At 37.2% G+C, this 20,631-nt stretch overlaps 1 protein-coding gene across 5 annotated transcripts in view; it reads right to left on the minus strand.

Annotated features, from left to right (window-relative positions):
- Positions 1-20,631, minus strand: part of TTC7B (tetratricopeptide repeat domain 7B) — a 108,861-nt gene that overhangs the window by 6,939 nt on the left and 81,291 nt on the right. For all 5 annotated transcript variants that reach the window (XM_015865358.2, XM_032444884.1, XM_015865357.2 and 2 more), the window contains one exon: positions 16,441-16,643. In XM_015865358.2, the coding sequence (XP_015720844.1) occupies positions 16,441-16,643 (203 nt within the window). The remainder of the gene's footprint in view (positions 1-16,440; positions 16,644-20,631) is intronic.

The following is a 20,631-nucleotide window of genomic DNA, read 5'->3' on the forward strand; positions in this document are numbered from 1 at the left end:
GGAAAGGGCCTACAAGATCATCTAGTTCAACCGTCCTCCCATTACCGTTGCTACCACAAATATGCCCTAGTGAGCAGGAGGTTTCCTTGAGGTGGAATCATTTCACTGCTCGTCCAGTACACCTGGAAAATAAACTTCCCAAACTCAACAGAAGAACCACTTCAGAGGTCTTCCTTTGTCCATTGCAGATTGAGACAAACTATTTCATTTTCTTTGAGAAAAACACAGACTCTAAGTAGGAGATGTTGGACCATCCACCCATTTACAGTTTTGCCTTCTTGAGAGACAACACTAAATACTGAGCACTGAACTCTCACAACTCTGCAGAGAAAGAAACTGGTAAATGGTAGAAATGGAGAGCACCAGAAGAAGAAATGTAGCCACTTAACATGCAAAAAAGCATCAGTTCTGCTGAAGATTTGCAGCCTGTTGAGCTGCAAGAGACCTCAAATATGGAAATTTCAGTTCTACCAGATAAAATTGTCAGGCTGTATTTTTTCCTAGGCTGATCTATTACAAGAGTTCTCTAAAGAGAGTCTAAATTTGGCCCCTTTTCACCTAAAAATATTTCTCAGAGTTGAAATTTTCTCTTGCAAAAACAGTAACAAAACTTTATGCAAGTATGAAAACCGAAGTGGGCCAATTTTGCTTTTAATGAGGAGACAGAAGAACAATGAAAATAGAATTTGCCTAATTCACTGATGACCTGCAGAAACCTAAAAAAAGCTAAAAGCTGCAAATATACAATCAGATATAGAGCTATATTCTCGTGTTGGAAATAATGATTTTAAAAGTTACTATGAAAAACGTAGAGAAATTACCACATTCCCAGTTCTTTTTCTTTATATAAACTTCTTTTTAATTCCCAGTATGAGAATTCATTGCAATGCATGATAGAAACATGCAATCTTATTTAAAAACTTGAAAACAAAGAATTATGACCATAAACAGTTAAAGTTTAATATGCAATGCATGCATAGCATATCCATATGCACGGTAAATTTAGCATCACAAAGCTGCCCCTTCTTGCACACTGCTTTTTCAGCCCATTTCGCATGTGTTAAGGTGGCTGCTATTTTCAAACAAATCTATCAAACTAAAGTTTACCAGAGACTTGACAGTGTTGTGCTATAATAATGAAACAGAAGTGTTGGTGAGAGAAAACTAAGAGTTATTTTCATGATATGTGGAGAAATAAGTAAAATTCTGTTGGTGACGTTTCCCATCTTCTCTGATTAAAAATACGCACATTCTATGTTCAATATAAATGCTCCTTTTTTAATTGCACGTGTCTTTTTGATTCCACGTACTTCACAATTATGTAGAGTAAAATAGCACATTATTTATATGCTACACCCTCCTGTTTTCCTGTTAGCTGATGAATTTGTACTGTAACATGTCCATTTACTGGAAGTGTTACTTCGCTCAAGAAATTGTGTATTAATTCCTTCTTTGGAAGGAGTGCACCAGGAACAGTTACACGTTTAGTCATTGTAAGTAGCCATTTTCTGCAAGTACAAAAATGCTCTGGCATTGCACATCAGTTTGAATTGAGCCATTCCATCAGAAACAAGCATAGCTCTATGTCTGCTATGACAGATATGGATGCTTTTTAATGTAGGGTTTCTGAAGGGTGTCCATATTTGTAAGGTCTAAAAACAACAACAAAAAAACCACAAGATCATTCACTCTAAATTAAATACAGAAACTTTCTGAACTGAGAAAGAAAATGCAATGTACAACTCATTTGTTTCCACAATGTAGAGTATGAAACTCTTCAAACTGAGATAAAACATGAAATTTGTTGGAAGAACTAAAATGGAATATGCAGAAAGTAGAATATTTTTGCAGCTCCGTGTGGATTATTTTTTTTATGAGGACAGGCAGCTGATAGCACTTCAGCTGATCAGTCACAAGAGCAAAGCAACTGATGAACAAATGTGAATCTGTGCCTGCAGCCAACATTTTTGCTCATTGCCTATGCTGAAATATTGCCTTTTTTCACGTTCCTTCCTGCCGCTCTCATTTGCCTTATTCAGTCAGCAGCACACCAGGAATTTAGCTGCGTATTTGGTGTCACCACTAAAGCTCCCAAGCCCCAGTCTGTTATGTTTTACCCTGCCCCCAATCCCAACATACCCCCTCAGGGATCCAATTGCTTCCCCTGCTGCAAAACACTTGTTGCTAGGAGAAAACCTACCGCTTGGCAACAGAATCGTGAAACAACAACTTGGGCTTTGTTACTCATTGAACTCTACATTGCCAGCATGAAATAATGAACATGCGTGGTTGTTGGTGCATCTGTGTATTTATAACCCCTCGAAAATGACTGACCCCTTCTAGCAGGAGCTTGTTTGCCTTTTAGTTTGTTACTGTGCACAGCCAATAACACAGAGTTTCAAAATGGAAAGTTTGTTTGGCTTTGTTTAAGTTGCTGATCACAGTTTCCTACTGAGATGAAGCTCTCAAGGGATGTTTTTCCCCCATAAAATAATGTAATTATGCAATTGGCTGCCACAGCTTTGATTTACAATTTATTTGAACTTCATATCGGCTTATAAAAATGCAGCATCACTACCATATTATATGGTGAGTTCTACATGGTTTGACTAATTCAACACCAGCAAGTGCACTGGAAGTAAGACACCTTACTGGTGGAGTGGAAAGCTCATAGCTTCAGAGGTAATATAATGCTTTACCCCCATTTGAATATCACACTGAGACTCTTAATACACTTTGTCTACACACAGTGAAAACACAACAGGTCTCCTTCCAGCAGTCAGACTGTCATGGCTCAAGCAGTGCTGTACCATCCTGCTGATCAGGGAACAACAACGTACAGCCTCAGCCTTCAGACTGTGGTCTGTTCTGAATTTGGAGTATTTGCCTTCTGGTGCCAAATGTTTTACATTTCCTCCCAGCTGTGAGATCAGCGCCTCCCCACCTTCCTCATGCACTCAGTATATTCTTGGATGTCACTTACATGCTCATCCCTTTTTCCCTCCTCAGACATTTTATAGATACAAGTGCATGACCTCGTTACACTATAATTCGCTACTGGAATCCTAACATTTTATCAGTAGAATCTGTGGTTGCATTGTGGCATTGCCTGGTTTCAAAAGCAAGGCTGGATTTACTACTGCATCATCATGCTACCTATGGAGCCTCCCAGGTTCCACTTCCTACTGATGCCATTATTTTCCAGCTTCCGAACCACAGGGTGAGAAGCAGGGTGAAGTTCTGTTCCTCAAGTCACGGGGTTAAGAAGCGTTTTCAATTGCCACAAGAGGAAAAGCAAATAAACAAATATAGGTATATTGCTATTCTTCATTGATGAAAGGTTATCTAGAAAATCACAATGAACCTACAGGTGGCTTGTGTAAATAGCAATTAGAACAACTGGACACATTTTCTAATGAAAAAAAATTATCAATCTAAAGCCTGGGGAACACCTGGCGTGTCAAAGAAAAAAAACCCAAACAGTTGTAAATCCAATACGAGGCTCAGTGCTTAAAAGTTATAATTAAGAGAATTGTTAGAATACTTCAAATCAATAACTTTGGAAATCATTACCTAAAATATAGCTATTTTCAAGGCTGTTTCTATATAAACTTAGTGATACCAACCAACACTAATCTGAACTTTTGGGACTATGGAAAATTCACCAGAAGTGAATAAAGCTTTTCCAGAGTATTTTTGCTTTTATGCATGCATAAACAAACATTCTCAAACATTCTGACAACTATTGTATTAACTATTGAGTTAGAACTGCAGTATAAAAGATAACCAGTCCTTTTATTATTAAAATAAAATAAAATACAAATGTGAAGATTTAAATGCATCGACATTTTTTCTCTTACCCTTAGCTAGAGACTTTTGCACACGTATGTGCATTTGTTGTAGCAAAGTCTATGGCTACAGTCATTGTTTCAGAAGTGTTATGACACCATAGCAGCACATACTAGACTGGTATTGCAATCATCTCTAAGAACAAAAGGTTAATTTTAATGAAGCAGAGTTCTTTACCAAGCCAAGAGTCACTAGGAAGAGCTTTGCACTTCGGCCTAGGAAGAGAGACTGTGAGAGCTCAAACAACATCCCCAGGCAACAGCCATTTGCCCACACCAAAGCAGGTGCTAAGCTGCCATCTGCTCCTCAAGCCAATGCACTGCAATGAAGAAAGAATGGTGTTTTGCAAAGAGGCTTCCAGCATCTGAGGGCATGCACTCACTTTCTCATCCTCAGATTGTTCAATAAAAGATGGCAGATGTAGGTGGTAAACCACCAAACTGTCAGTCTGACAGAACAGCAACCAGCAGACCCATCTGTAAGGGATGGCTGTTTCAGTACCAACAGAAGCCATACACCCTCTCATCTGTGCACTATCAGGCAGAGATCATAGGAGTCAAACTGCAATCACTGGCTAACAAAAGGCCTTTAACACCAAGAAAAAAAGTAAAACATCTCTTTGCATACTGACCTTTCATACAACCTCAAAAAGTTGCAAATACTTTAAGAAATTATCTTCCAAAAAGTTAGAAAAGAAACTTTGTGTAATTTTTAGAGAGAAATCTCAAAGACAAAAAAAAGGCAGTAAAACAAAGATGCTTAAAACAGCAGCACATTTCAGCAATTTAGCTTTTTCTAACTCCAGTTTGGAGGCAAACAAGTACAGTTTAATGTGACCTACCTGTAATCTTTGCAGCACATATAGATTGATCCGATTTCCTCACATCTGTCTTTTTGTGGATCACTGTCCATTGTTTACATAGAACTTGCTAACAAAATACTTTCAGTTTAATCCTGTTGCCACAGCTCTCAGGAAATGCTTCGGGGATTTTCCACAGCAGTGGTTCAGTCACCTAAATGCTCATTGTGGATCAGAACAAGTGTGATATGAAGCTACAGACCCATTTTTTCATCCAGCCATGTCACTTCTTACAAAAGAAGGATAGGGCAGGCCTGGGAGGAAACCCCATTGAAATCCACACTTCAGCTCACACTGATGGTACACTTGCCCTGTTGGTTGGCCTCAGGTACTGGGATTTTGTTTTGTTTTTTTTTTACTACATATCTGGGGTCATGAGTTAACCTGCAGAGCACAAACATCACCTTCCCTATGGAAGGAAAAACCAGTAGCCTCACAGAACTCATGGTGAGAGCAGAGAACACGATGCAATGTGGTGGTTTAGCCAACTCATCAACGGCTCAGATCAGCTAACAGCCCCAGCTCCATAGGCAGAGGCTCCAGCTGTAACTCTTGCATTTTATATTTGTGTCTGTTATCCAAGGCCTGGAGATTCTCCAGGTCTCACTTTTCATTAAACTGAGACCTCTGCCCTGTAACTGCTCTTTGCCAGTACAGGTACTACATAGACTGTCCTACGACCTTTCTGTAGCTTAAGTTTCATCAGCTGTTAGTGGACATCTTACTTACATTATTTCACGTACAAGTTCTGCCAGAACTCTGGCTGGCTTCTCTCTACTCCTTCACCAGCAAGTGCTCACCACCATTTCCATATTACTTGGATTGCTTTAGTCATCTATAATAAATACTACATTCCTGGTAAAGACTGAGACAAAATGAGATAATGTGGTTCTGGACTTTTCATAAGTGGTTTTCCATCACTGCACTGATTGACATAGCACTTCAAATCATATGCTGCTGTTAGTTCACAGCTCTGAATTCATTTTCTAAACTGCATAGTAAGTTAATGCACAAGGCCCAAATCTGCAAAGAAAATGAGTGTGATTCTGAATGCGGTTTCTCTTTCAGCCCTTCCCTTTGGCTTGCCAGTACCAGCTGACAGGCTGATGAATCAGATTTGATTCCTGATTCCGAAAGTGTCAGAATTTTGGCCATTTGAGCCACTTTTCTAGTTCACTGGAGCACAGCTGGCAGGAAGAACACAAGAATGACAGAAAAGGCCATTCCACACAAGGCTATGATTCCATCAGAATAAGCAAGCTGGGAAGCTGATGAAACTGAGATGCAGAGCGGCAGCTTAAGCTTTCAAAGATAAGACTGACAGCAGCAGTGTAGTTTTGGTGGGGCAAATAGAATGCTGGAACTTACAGCAACCACTGAGCTCAGGGAGATACAAACCCCTCCTGTCAGCTATTGTGTTTAACATTCAGAGATTCTATCTTAGGCAAGAACTATGCACATGTAAATGTTGTATTGAATCAAATGTAATATGTGCAACAGAAAGACTGCACCTACTAATAGATCTTCCTACAATTTTATGAGATGACTTTGGATGCCTAGGCTAAGGCTACATCATTTATTTTCAACGGAGATCACCATCTGCTCTCACTATCATATCACAGCTTTAAAAGAAATTTGGTTTGATGCATCAATTACTTTAATAGATCTGACAGTGTATCATACTGTTTTAGACTTTACATCAAGAACAGCTATTTCTGGCAACTGTAACCTACCAAATTCTGGCAAGGCTTTCAATTAACATGACAAAGCATCATCACAGACTGCATCAGTGTCATAGCATTTCATAGCCCTCTGGTAAGTCTTTGGGTCTGTGACCCTCACAATACCATCTGTTCCAATACCATTGTGGCTATGACTTTTTCAAATGGTCATAAATTAAAATCCAGACAGAATCACAGGGAAACTATCATCAGCTGTCAGGACAAGTTGTAGCACAGAGCATGAAAAAACTGGAAATCGAAATGAGTCTGCAGCTGATAGAGGTTTGCCTGCTCATCTTTTGAGCATTTCTAACTGCTTGACAACATCTCTATTAAAGTAATACTTGCTTCCCACTTAGAATAAACGGCTTTGTTTTTAAGTGAGAGTAGGTACTTCTGAAACCATGTCTTTGTTTCCAATTACTTATTCTAAGGCAGCAAACTCCCCTGACCAGCAGAGAAAGTTTAATTTGGAAACCAAGGCAGAAAGTAGGTCAGATCTCCCAGGCCATAAGGCAAGTGGTTTTCGAAGTGCCCCTTAACACAACTGTTGTCTGCATGCATTTAGAGCTCTGAAACTATTTTCACACTGTGTGTTCTATGAAATCCATACCGAATGCAAATGTTGGTTGGTTTCTTGTTATTTGTTGTGGTGTTTTTTGTTGATTTTTTTTCTTTTTCTTTTTTTTTTTTTAACACTCGTAATGCACGATTTTGTCTAAATATTTTATGATGCCAAGTTATACAGCTAACACGCATAATATATTATATTATGCTCTTAAATAATTTTAACAAGTTAACTTTCAACAACTAGTTCCATCAACCCTGACCATAACCAAGTCTGGTTTGGTTTTCTGAGGATGTTGTCTTACATTCCTGCAGCAGGGAACTGACCCCAGTAATATTTCCTTTTGCCTCCATTTTAATAAACCTAGCAGTACACTAAATGTTATTTTTATTACTATTAGTTCAGATCACTGCTTCTTCTGTTCAGATGAAATTGGCTCAAGGATTTAAAAGTTATGAAGGGAATTGCTGACAAACACACATTCAAATAACGACTTGGTAAACCCAACCTCCTAAGGATATCAGCAGATAGCAAGGTCAAGGTGTGTGGAGCAAACAGTAACAATAGTGGCTGAGACTGCACTGAGTCTCATTTCTCCAGCATCATGGATCAGTGAAATACTACCTGGAGAAACACTGACCTGGAATGTTTATTTCAGACACATCCTACAAGAAACATTAAAAACTTCTTATGATGTTTATTTCCTGCGGTAATTTCAAAACTTTGGGATTTTTCTCTGTATTATATGACAACAGTCCAAAGCATTTAGGAAAAAAAAAAAAAAAAAGAAAGAAAGAATCAAGTGCTTATATCTTAACAAACCTTCTAGACAATTCTATGTTGCTTTAATGCCAAGTTTGCCTTGAGTAGCATTCTCCCCTTGCAATTCTCAGCTTTTACCAGAGTAGACAATGTTTGTGCTTTCCTACCTCTGCCAAGTAGGTGCTTTGTTAATTAATTGCTTTGCTTCATTTGTTCCATTCAGACATCAGGACTGCAAGGCTGAAGACTTGTAGTGAGCATTTTTAGTTTCAGGAGTAACTGATATCTGCACTTTAAAACAATACATGTACAAAACTACATTCAGTCTTGTAATCTGGACAATGATGATTATTTACAAACCATTTTGAGTAACTTTAGATCTTCTCTTTCTAGATTATCTCCCATTAATTGGAGTGGAAGCAGAGTTATGGTTTGGTAATCTTACTAAGATAACATAGGATATTACACTTCCATAGGTAGACAAAGCTGGCCTGAAAAGTCTTACACAAGACTATAATGGTAATATCATGGTAAATACAAGGACAAAAAAAATTACCAAAGGATATTTATAATATTAGTTCTTTGAAGCCCACTCATAAGAAAATATGCAGAAGTTATATATGTGTTCAAAAGTTCGCACTGGGGGCTATTCTATCTTCCAACTTTCCCTGAAGGTCAAAACAAAGCTCTTCTTTGTCCAAATTCAGGCAAAAATCTGATTTGAAAGACGGCAGAGCACATCAAAGCACAGACCTGAGCAGAGTATCTGAGAAAAACAAGCAACCCATTACAATGAAAGCAGCAATTCTTATGAATCAAAGTGCTCATGCCACAGATAATTCCGAGTCTACTGTCCAAACCCATCATCAGCCACCTCAGGTGCAATGATTTGGGGAATATTGCATTCACTGAGCAAATCTAAGACAGTGTTCACCAATTCTTACAGAAAGGAGGATACTTGGGGAACATGAGACGTAAATTGACCGATTTATTATTTAAGACCATTAAAAGTTCTGCAGTGAATATGAGACAATGGCCTTATTTGACTCTGTGAGCTGAAATGGCTATCAGGGAGCTGCCATATATATCCATTTCACTTCAACTGCATGCAAAGGTAGTAATTATTAAAACATATATATAAATATATATACATGATATAAATATAATTTTCACTGATAAATGATCATCTAGATTTTAATAGGATGTCCACCTATCACAAAATAATAGATTTAAATATCATAAGGGAAAATCCTCCTAAATTTCTGTTAAGCACTCAGCAAGGAAAAATCCAAAGAAGGCCTTCCCTCAGGCTCCTCCAGCAGGAATGCTGATAAGGGTGCCCTGTCAGGATTGACTGATACGGCAGAGATCCTCATAGAGAAAATAATTTTCTTCAGAATTCAAATGCATTGGAAAGAATAAGCACGAGAATTAAACACGAATGAATGTGATGTGCAGAATTAGAAATCAGAAGGGTTACATCATATTTAGAGGTAGGTAAGTTGCAGCCTCTAAACCTCAGTTTCCACATTTCTAGACCAGAAATAAACTACACAGACTTCAGAGAAAAATACAGATGAAGCTTAGTATGTTAATCACTCAACGAATACAAATGCCGTGACCTTTTAAAGATATCTAGGCTTTAGATTTTAAAAAACGTTTAATGAGCAAATTCATTTCAGTAATTGTCTTAACGATCTGCCATGCCAATTGCCTTTGTTGTCATACTATCTGCAGCTCTCCAATGCAGCCAGGCACAATTTTACTTCTCTAAACTTACCAAGATGTTTAATAACAGCACCACTGACAGTTTACCAGGACACAGACTTGCAATATCAGTGCAGATGTTAATGTTGCATCAAAGCACACTTCAGATGTTCCCATGGAGCTAAAGCGAACTGAAGCAATTGTTTTATCTGTTAGTTTGATTATCTGTGATAAAAAATTCCTGACAAAAAACTTCTGGCACTAAACTTAACAGCCAATTCTTTATTTCTGTCTAAAATCAGATAGATACTAGAAAATGATGTCTATATTTAAAGAAATCTAATCTTGGAGAAATTGTATTACGCTCTTCGTACATCTCTCCCAAATGCAAAGTTCAACTCATCTTTAAATCATGGAATCATAGAAACATTTGAGTTGGAAGACACCCTTAAATGTCATCTAGTCCATCTCTCCTGCAATGAACATGGACACCTCCAGCTTGATTGGGTTGTTCTGAGCCCCATCCAACCTAACCTTGAACATCTCCAGGGATAGGGAACTACTATCTCCCTGGGCAAACTGTAGAAACATGAGCAGAAGAACTAAATACAGTACTGACTGGTAGGGAAATAAAACTCCAGTAAATGGTCTTCAAATAAAATTTAAAATGAGATGGGTGGGAGAGGTAAAGAGACAGAAGCAAGTTATTCCACACTGGGGATTTGCAGAGAAAACTCTTTACCAGAGTAGACAAGTTATCTGTGTGATGTGGCTGCTTGAGACAATCCTGGCAAAAGGTAACACTAAAAAAATTTCCTGAGGGACAGTTGCTTCTAGATCTCTGGTTTTGCACTAAGGTGGGCCAGTTTCTGCTTGATGAGTATAAGGTAAAAGGCTTTTATAAACAAGCAGGCACAGCTCCCAGTCAGAAGTAACAATTCATCATCATTGATTAGGTCACTTTTGGTTCTCTTAAGATCAGTCTGCCTTGACTGTGGCTCATGCCAAAACAAGTCAAGGCTCTCAGAGATAGATATTAAGCAAAAAGCATAATTTGATTTCATTAGTCCATTTCAATGCACCTGAGACCTGCAAGAGATTTATAGCAAAATTTATAGCAAACTCCCATGCAGTTTCACAATAACAGATTATAATGAGAGACTTGATTAAAGAGCTGAGTCTCAGACACTTGTCTAAAGTGCTGCACCTATCATTCAGATTGCAGCTGATGGTAGCATTTAATTCCATTTCACCTGTATGCAAAGTAATGCTGAGAAAAACAAACAAACAAACAAAAAAAGACAAAAATCAGACAACGTGAACATGAATTCATGCCTTGAATGCTTTCCTGTAGTTGATGAATTCTTACCTACAGAGCTTTGCACCAGAAGCTTTCTTGGGAAAAGGAAAATAAAATTCTTGCCATTCTCTTTTAAAAATTGAGGTTAGTTGCTCTCCCCAGCCCATCTCAGATCCTCTATATTGCTCCCAAAATAAAACTTCTAAAGTGTTTATTAATGATAAGAAATTATGTCATTAGTTGACAGCTGTTGACTACAAGCAGAACTCCTTAGAAACTACAGGCAAGAGAGCCACATGTACCAGGTGCCAGGCAGCTTCTTGCTGTGCAAGTTCTCAACTCCAGCCATAAAGTAATACTTTAATATGTTCAATAAGTACATAAATGACCAGGGAAGCAAAATAAACACCATTAGCCCAGCTCATACTTCAGCGGGATGACCTAATTTACAAAGTGTTTTGCAAAGCAATTCTCCTACCAAAAAGCAATTACACAGAAAAAAAAATAAAAACAGCGGTTCTGAGATCTATGCAAAAAGGTGCCATCAAGTACCCTTGAGAAGGGATGCTAGAGACTACAGAGGATAAGAGGATAATATGGTGTAGCATACTTTTACAAGTTCTTCCAGACCTTCACTTATTTCTGCTTTTTTCTTTCTTTGTTTATACATAAATAAACTTAAATATAATGAGCAACTATTAGAACTTCAAAGACACAAGGTCTCCTGGCTGTATTCAGTGGGTCTGGCAACTACCGACATTTTCATTCTATTGTATCAGTCTTATTTGGTACTTTTCCATAACTGTTGCTTTTCTCTCATCTCCATCCTCTTATGTGCCATCTGTAACCCAACAAAAGGCACGGGAGAAAGAACAAAGATTACACCGGATATCAACAAACCCAAACACACATCATTAAAGCTCAAGTATCTAAAAAACTGTGAAACCAAGCATATAAAAATACCAGGCTGTCAACAACAAAAAGGTATCACCATCAACTCACTATCTGTCACAAAAAAAGGCCAATTCTATGGAATCACAGGGTGCTTGCAATTCTAACAAAATGGTAACCAACAGATAACATTGTATATGGCCTGGCAGCACCACACTTCTACATTGCTAAGACAGTAAAATGTATTCAAAATCATAGGAAGGCATGTTTGTAGCACAGAATATATGTATGCATACATGTGTATGTTGGATATGCATGTAAGATGACTAAACATTGTTAAGAAATATATTGGGTTTTGCAACTTTCTTCCATAACTGCTGATGGCTAATGTACTGTGTAATTCATGGGTGGAAAAATCAAAGTGTATGTTTCATAGGTTTTTACAAGTGGTTATATAAAGGGGAGCCTTGAGTATTAGGAAGACTGTTAAAAGAATATGTCCACAAGCAAATGTTCCCATCATATCGTCACAGATAGATTATTTCTTTTATTTGCAAATCTTGTCTCATTCTTTTTCAACCACTACGTGCATAAAGATGCAGTTAAATAGAAGATGAATGAGCAGTAAGATTTGGCATTAGCATTTAGCTCTATCGTGATCAATTACAACCCAAACCACCCACAAGACCCAGCACAATGTGTCTGAGACAAATCTATGTGGACTAACCATGATTTCTATAGTACAGTAGCCTTACACTGAAAATCATTTGTTTCAGTGAACATTTCCCAAATAAGGTCCTTTTATAAAAGCAGAACAGAGTACTTCCTCAAGAGAAAAGAAAAATACTTCAGGTAAAAGCGTTCAGTTTTTCTGTTCTTATCCCACCCAATCCCTTCAAATGAGGTCTGAGTTCACATCACTACCAACTTCTGCAGTTTTCCTTTCCTCTCAGGCAGCACAGCATCCTTCACAGACCCATAAGCACATGTTATCCATTCCTACTGCTTGGTTTCTTTCAGGCAAAGTATTTTTGGATTGAAAAAAAATACCAAGATATCAACATAGATAGAAATCAATAATAACAACATACTTGTAATTGAGATGCAAAGTGTATATAGTTAGCATAAAGAATGTTTAAAGAGACCTGACATGTATAATTACAGAGAACTTTAACAGTGTGAAGAACATAATCTTTAAGATAAGTTTTTTTTGAAAACTAATTTCTACATGAATGATTTTGGATAAGTATTTTCTCCCTTTCTGTTTCAGTTTTCTGCTCTTACAAGCTAAGCCACTAATAGGATTAGCTGGCAAGTGCTATGATGAATTAGTCAATATTGAAAACAAATTCTGGGATTAAAATGATATACAGGTGCCAGAAAAAATGATTTCATGTAAAAGCTGCAAATTTTTCAGCCTGAGAGAGAATACACAGATTTGTTTCCTGGACAATGAGTCGAAATATTAATTGCCATTTCAGGCACTACTGAATGATGGCCTGTATCAGGACTTCTCAGACGTCATCAGTAAGGGCTACTTTCCACAACAGCACTCTGACTACTGGAGATAAAAGCCTGTTTATTCCTTTTCCACAAGGGAGGAAAACAGTGACAAAAGCAGGAAGGCAGCAGTAAGGCAGAAATCTGGAGGTGATGATAAAGGATAGGGAGGATAGAGAAAGTTGTTCAAAGAAATTCTTTCTGGCCAACATCAGGCAGGTGACAACCAAGTATATGTGACATTCAGTTGAAGCGTGAAACATCATTTTTCAGTTTCATCATTAAACACATTTTAAATTTCAGTGGGTTTCATAAGAAGTTATTTGAATCCCAGAGCACAAACTGAAGTATTTCAAACCTCTGGAACACAACTTTGTGCTGTTTCAGAGGGCTTCTTCTAGAGCCCTTAAAAACAGGAAAGGAGGCTGCATTTCTTCAAGTGCCTTGCTGCCACACTCTGAGAAGTACATTTAAATGATACTGATGTTGCTGTTTCAGTCTGGACATGCTGCAAGAGTTAGATTTAAGTCCAATAGGAAGCTGGCATAATCCCAGGCTTAGAGAAAATTTTAATTAATGACAAATGGTAAAAATCTGCATTTGAGAACAAGATGGAAACCACATAAGAGAATGTAGTTAATGAATATATGGATATAAACATTACCTGTTTGAGGAATAATTTAGATGTACAAGCAACCAAAGAGAATTTTAACAACATTTCCCTTTGAAAGAACTAGTTCCTGTTATTCAACTGACTGATTTGGAAGCACACTTTGGAAGGCACTGAAAGAGAAGCATGAACACAAACACACTGCCCCCTGCAGCCAGGTTTCTGTTAGAATTCATCATGCCTTACATAACATAATCCAACCAATTCCATTTCCCAATAAGTTTAAGTGAGCACATAACACAGCTAAACAAGAATCACATTCTCACAACTTTGTGTCATGTCGTCTTAGGCACTCCACTAAAAAGGCAAATACTAACAAGAGTTAACCTCTCCTTCCAAACCCTCTATTCTATCATTACTGTTTCCTTGGTGAACACTTTCCCCCACTCTTAACCACTTCAGTTTTCACACTATTGCTCATTCCTTCTGTTTTCCTTACTCCTTCAATTCTTATTCTAAAGCAGTTATTCTCTTTTCCTAGATACTTGTTTCTAATTCACTGACACTTTTATTTTTACAAGCAATTTGATCTCTTTTATTTATAAGATGATCTTAACATTTTTACCAGTTCAAGATGTTTTTTCTAGCTTATAGATTAGCAGCTTCAGAAGAAATTCCCTGAATAAAGTCAAGCTTCAAAGCTTTGCAAATTTCAGAAATACTATCAATGGACATTAAAGACAATAGCTAAAAAGCAAAGTGAATCATGAGACAAAATAAGTAAATAAAAAAGTAAATAATAAAAAACATAAAATGGTTCAATTTATGGGGCAAATTTTGATCAGTTCTGAGGTTTCAGGTGGTGATTCAGATCACTCCATTCTCGACCTCTCTGGGAGGGATGGAGAAACCAGCAAGCAACAAAGCATTTAACTCACACCCTGCAGAAGGATCAATGACTGAATTAATCTAGCCAGAATCAGAATACTGTCCTGTAGGAACCCTGCTATTCTCCATAAGTGAGATTGTATCAACTAAAGCATCCTTCTATCAGTTGATGATGAAGCTTTCTCAGTAGACTATGTTCAGGAATATGTACTAAATAGTTAGTTAGAATCAAACAGGTTGCACTGGAAAAGAGTAAAGCTTGTAAGTTTTACCTATAATCCTCAGTTTAGTTTATAATCCTTAACCAGAGTAATATACCATTAAAAGGAGACTGCAAAAGGAGAAATTGTGTGTATTCCCAAAAAGCAATTATCATTGTTCTCTGGCCAACTATAGAGTATCTCAAATCAAAGAACCATGTTAACATCAAGAAGTTTTCAATTCAAATTGAACCAATTATCAGATATCAATCATTCGAAAATTGTAATTAAAAGAAAAATAAACCATAAAAACCAGTTTCAAGTTTTAACAATTTCAAGTATGTTACTTGAAGATTTAGGCCTGGATGTGTATGGTACAAGTCAGAACTTCCTGCATCATCCACTCATTTCTTTCTTATCATATTTTATAAATAAAGCTATTATGACCTACAACTGGTATTTGTCAAACAGTAAATAAATGAATAAATACAGCTTGTTAAACAAGCTAAGCTCTAAGAAAAGTGGTACACTGAGGCAGCAATACTGAACACAAGCATTGCAGCAGTAAACAGTGTAAATGTCATCCTCAAAATACTTCAGTAATTGTCGAAAGATTAGAACAAAGCAGATTCCTGAACTTCTTCCTTCCTACGCTGAACAATGTGAGCTAGTATTTTTAAAAGTGTACATCTCCAATATTTGTATCTAAGCAGCATAAATCTCTCAGCATATATTCAGAACATCTTAATACAGAAAACCTCTAGAGAAATAGCAAAAGCAAGATTTTAAATTATGAGAATGCTTAAAATGTTTAATCTCTTTAAGTGAATGGATTTCTTCCAGGTTGCGTGTGTTTGCCTAAATGTAAAGACAATAAGAAGATATTCTAGTGTGATACAACGGTATTTTTCATTTCTCAAGTCTCTTACAGCAGCTGAGTATTTGCAGACTATTTATTACAAGGTGGATTCAGAGGAAAACCAAAAGCACTCCTTTTCACTGAACTACGCTGTTTTAGGCTGACTGGTTTAGGTTCATTCTGGTTTCCTTAGAAAAATGAACCTCTCAGAATCTGACAGCAGGCTCATGTCTCTTGAAATGCTGAAAAGGTGAAACAAAAAACTTCATCTGCGCTGTCTTCCTATCTGATCTTTTGTCTCATATGTTCCCCTTGGGGATGCATGAGAAATTTCTGTGAATAATTCATAAGTGCCAACAGAAACTTTGAGCAAGAGATGCTGATTGTAGCTATTCTGCTTTGCTGGATGAAAGGGAAAGAAATTGTCCTACTGTAGTAAGAATAAATGTGTGAGTATGTATAAAGTTACATAAACAAACATGTACAGTCATAGTGGGGATACCACCTTTGGAATTAATGATACACATTTTTTTTGAGGACATGCTCAATTCTCTACAATTCAAGGACCTAAGAAATCACACGGCACAAAGGTGTACATTGCATCAATGTGAAGAAGTCCTCTTTTAGACTAGAGATAGAATGACAGACACATATCTAGACCACAGCGCCCAATCCAACATCACTAGTGGCAACAGAAGAATATACCAACAGGAACTCAAGACTTACCAGCCTCTGCATGCTTTTCACATGAGTAGGACTAATAGATAAGGCCTCTTCATACCAGCGCTTGGCTTCATCAATATTTCCACGAAGTTCAGCCACCTGACCTCTCATGTAAAGCACATAGTGTGACATCGGGAACAGATTAGCTGCTTCCTGGGTGCATGCAGTGGCCTCAGCAGGCTTCCCAATTCCTATGTAGACTTCAGCTGTGGAATGAAAGAGGACTAATGAATGATTCCTGCATCATCATACCACAACCAGCTGAGTTAACAAGTGACATGTTAACAAGTGCAAATTGTTTCATAACAGGCAAAGGTCATTTTCCTTAAGAAGTTCTTCAGCTTACGAGAAACTATTGCATAAATTGTTTTAAATGGCTGCTTTAAACACCAGAAAATCCTTTGTGGTCTTTTTAAAACTCTTTGTGGTTATTTTTAAATGAAGTCTGGGATTTTTTTACTTTATTTTTAAACATGAGTGTTGCAGTACTTTGGTACAATTAGAACAGCAAACCCAACACAAAGCTGCAGAGATCCTTAAAGAACATAAGAGCATGGAACTAATAATGGGCTTTTCTGAATTCCATATCAGTCATTAAGGAAGAAATAGCAATTGCTCCAATTACCAGTCATTATATGTCAAGTCTGGTTCAGTACCCTATTTCAGAGCAAAAATCTTTTTTAAAGAAACATAATGTATTTGATGAGAAATGTTTCCTAGATAAGGTAGCAGTGAAATGCTTATTCAGCACTCTGACAGAGCTTTGTTCATATCTCATTAGATACAAAAGGTGTATTTAATTTAAAACACTCCTGAAGAAAACAGTGGATAGCCTGACAGTTTTCTGAATCAGACTGTTTCCGAGTTAAGATATAAATTTCTTCCATCTTAGTACAGACCCAAAAAACTGAGCCTCAAATTGTATGGCTGTATTCTATTGTATCACACTGTACAAAAGAAGTCTTAGATATTAGGAATTAAATCAAAATATCCATCAGAACAGCGAGGCCAGCTCCCCCTGTTCAGGACACGCTTCTTTCACTGCCCAGTGTAGGGCTCCCATCTTGGGCTAAAGGCTCAGATGAGGCTCCTGAGATCAGGACCTCACACCACTGGAGCGGATTCTGAGTTGTGCTGACTCCTCTGGCTGGGGTTGATGTTGGTCTGCTTTTGAAGGAGCTTCCTTCTGAGATAACTGCATCAGACAGACTTGCTAGCTGGTATCCGTAATCAGTCATTTTCAGTACAGCATAGTGTATCACCTCCATGCAATGTTTATAATTCATCTCTTGCTAATATCAGCATACATACTTCTATTTGTTACTATTTAAAATCATAACCCATTTATAACAATGACTAACAAGAAACAGAACTGCAGTATTAGATTAGAAGTCCTATTCATTTTCTAGTTTCTCACTGATGTCTGTAGAGTTGCTGGAGTTATTATTGTTTTTCACTTTGAGACCTGATTTTGGTGATGGAAGAAGAGTCATTTTTACCAGAAAAGCATTCTTTTTTTTGCTGCTTGGATGACTCAGTGATTTCACAGAACACATTCTACCTAGCATAAATAGTATATTCATGTGGACATATGGGTGAATGCAGTATATTTTCAAAACCAAGTTAATAAAATTCTTTTTGATGAAAAATCTCTCAACTGCTCTGAATAACTAACACATAAAAACACAGATCCAGATACAGAACTAGATGTAGTCAGAGATGGCACTATATAACCAGGAAATAGCAAACTAGTACAAAATAGTGAAGGTATGCAATTTGGAAATCGAAAGCTAACGCTTGGAGAAATTCCTTTTTCCTTAGATTTTACTTTTCTAACCACTGGTTGCCTCCAAAAATGAAGTCGTTGCCATAATTTGAGAATAAAATGTGAATTCTATTGTGAGGTTGTTTCATTGTTGTTATTTTTTTTATTTATATATATAAATATAAATATATATATACTATATATATATATTATTTTTTTAAAGCTCTGACTGGTTTGTTTCTGAAGTGCTTTTCCAAAACCTGCATGTCAATATTACTACAGAATGAATGAGATTTTAGTGGGAATAGAATACACTATATTATTTTATTGCTACCCACTTGGCCTCTCCTTGTTTTACTGTTTATCCTCCAGTATCATACTTGAAACACTTTAAAATAAACAATCCCGAGCTACCAATGAAAATGCAGTTAGGAAAAATGTGATTTATATGTTCTGACTGATTGAAGTACGAAAAAACCCCAAAAACTACTTATTCAACACCATCGTGAAGGCTTAATGCACTCACGAGATCCGTGGTTCATACTTTCAGCTGTAAGGTGAGGGAGAAGCAAGCAGAATCATACCACAAGGCATGCACTTACTGCAGCACACTGTAAAAGGTGCTGAGTATAAACTATGAAAAATCAGCAAATAACATGCAGGAATTAATCAGCTACTTAGGTCATTTTTATCTGCTGCCGCAATAATTGAAGAGTGAAAAATATGCATTGTTTGGCTAATTTAATAGGCAACTCGAGATTTTGACACTAGCCGGGTTACAACACTGCTTATAAAGATACTGCACTGTAATATAGATTTCACAGCACTGCTCATTAGCTATAGCACAGTAACTTGACAATTATTAACAAGCCTCCCTAAAATGTGATTATTTAAATAATTCCCTTCTGTACAAAGGTACTTCAAGTTACACTGCTATGATTCTGTCAGAATATACAGTGGCCTTTCCCTGTATAATGTCCTAAGTCCTAGGGAAATTTGGAAAACTACAACAGAATGAATAGAATGTGGAAGTTCTGGCTAGCTGCTAAGCATGAGAGTTAATTTGAATTTGAGAAATTTCTGTATCTGGAGCTGTTTATTTCAAGTTAATTTCATGTGATACATACAAGACAAAGGACATACCTTAAAATACAGAGCAGTTTATTTAAAATAGAAATTACTTCAGACTGAGAAAAAGCTTAAAGAACAACATGGCAATTTAAAATAAATTAGCTGCAGAAAACTGACAGTGCCAGATGACTCCATGGGAAAACTTCAGAGAGGAGAAACAGTTTGATGAAAAAGCAGATGCCAAGGCTGAGGTCCACTTCTCAGCATCTGCTCTCTCCACTCACAGAATGCCCTCAAGCACCCCCCCAGCTCAAGCCCTTCGAGCACTATGCTTCTATTTTACCAGCAAAACAATCTACTTTTTAGACAAGCTCCACAGCATTGCCGAGTTCAGTCTTGATGCATTTGTCAAGCAACTGTCACAGCCACTGGTCATCTAGGGACAGATCTGTTTCTAATACCATTACATTGAAGAATGTACTAATTGAAAAAGTTTTGTTTTGTTTTCATATTTATAATGAGTCTCAGCTTCTGCTTTTACATTGTCTGCCCAGAGATGAAGGGCTGAAGGGGTTCATTTGTATATACAAGATGAGAAATCTAAGGCCAGTTGCTGTCTGCAAAATCAACTCCTTCAGACTGAATGCCACATTCATTTATACTGATGACATTTGGAATGACAGTTTATATCGATACAAAAATATTTTCTCTCCTTCCCCACTATAGGTAATAGTTCAGGTGAATACATGTCTCCAAAACAACTTGTCACTCCTGCTACTCACACAACTTATTCATGTCTCTATGATCCAAGATCCTCATTTAAAAAAAATATGAAAGCACACTGAAGATTTCTTTTTCCCCATTAAGAGGTAAAACAATACATATCTATGCAGGGAATCAAACAGTTGAACATGGCATGATTTCCAAAAAGCAAGCAATTTCCCAATGGTAAGCCTTCATTTCTTTTAAAGAACATGTGTTGCAGGTTAGGTGTTAAGCAGTATTATAGAATCATAGAATTACCCAGGTTGGAAAAGACCTTGAAGATCATCAAGTCCAACTGCAGCCTAACCAGAACCCTAACTCTAACAACCCTGAACTAAATCATATCCCTGAGTACCACATCCAAACGGCTCTTAAACACATCCAGGGATGGCGATTCAACCACCTCCCTATGGCTGCTTTCTATTAAAAAATCCCATTTATACAGATGAAGGTACCTTTTATCTGCTTCGTATTGTGCTTCTTGGATTAAACTCTATTCTGAATGAATGTTTCTACAGGAAAGAACCTTCTCTGAAGACTGACAGCAACTGTCTTGGTTGATTTTTGCTTGTTTGCTTTTTCCTTTCATTGAC

Source organism: Coturnix japonica, chromosome 5, assembly GCF_001577835.2.
Source record: "Coturnix japonica isolate 7356 chromosome 5, Coturnix japonica 2.1, whole genome shotgun sequence".
Classification (NCBI taxonomy): domain Eukaryota; kingdom Metazoa; phylum Chordata; class Aves; order Galliformes; family Phasianidae; genus Coturnix; species Coturnix japonica.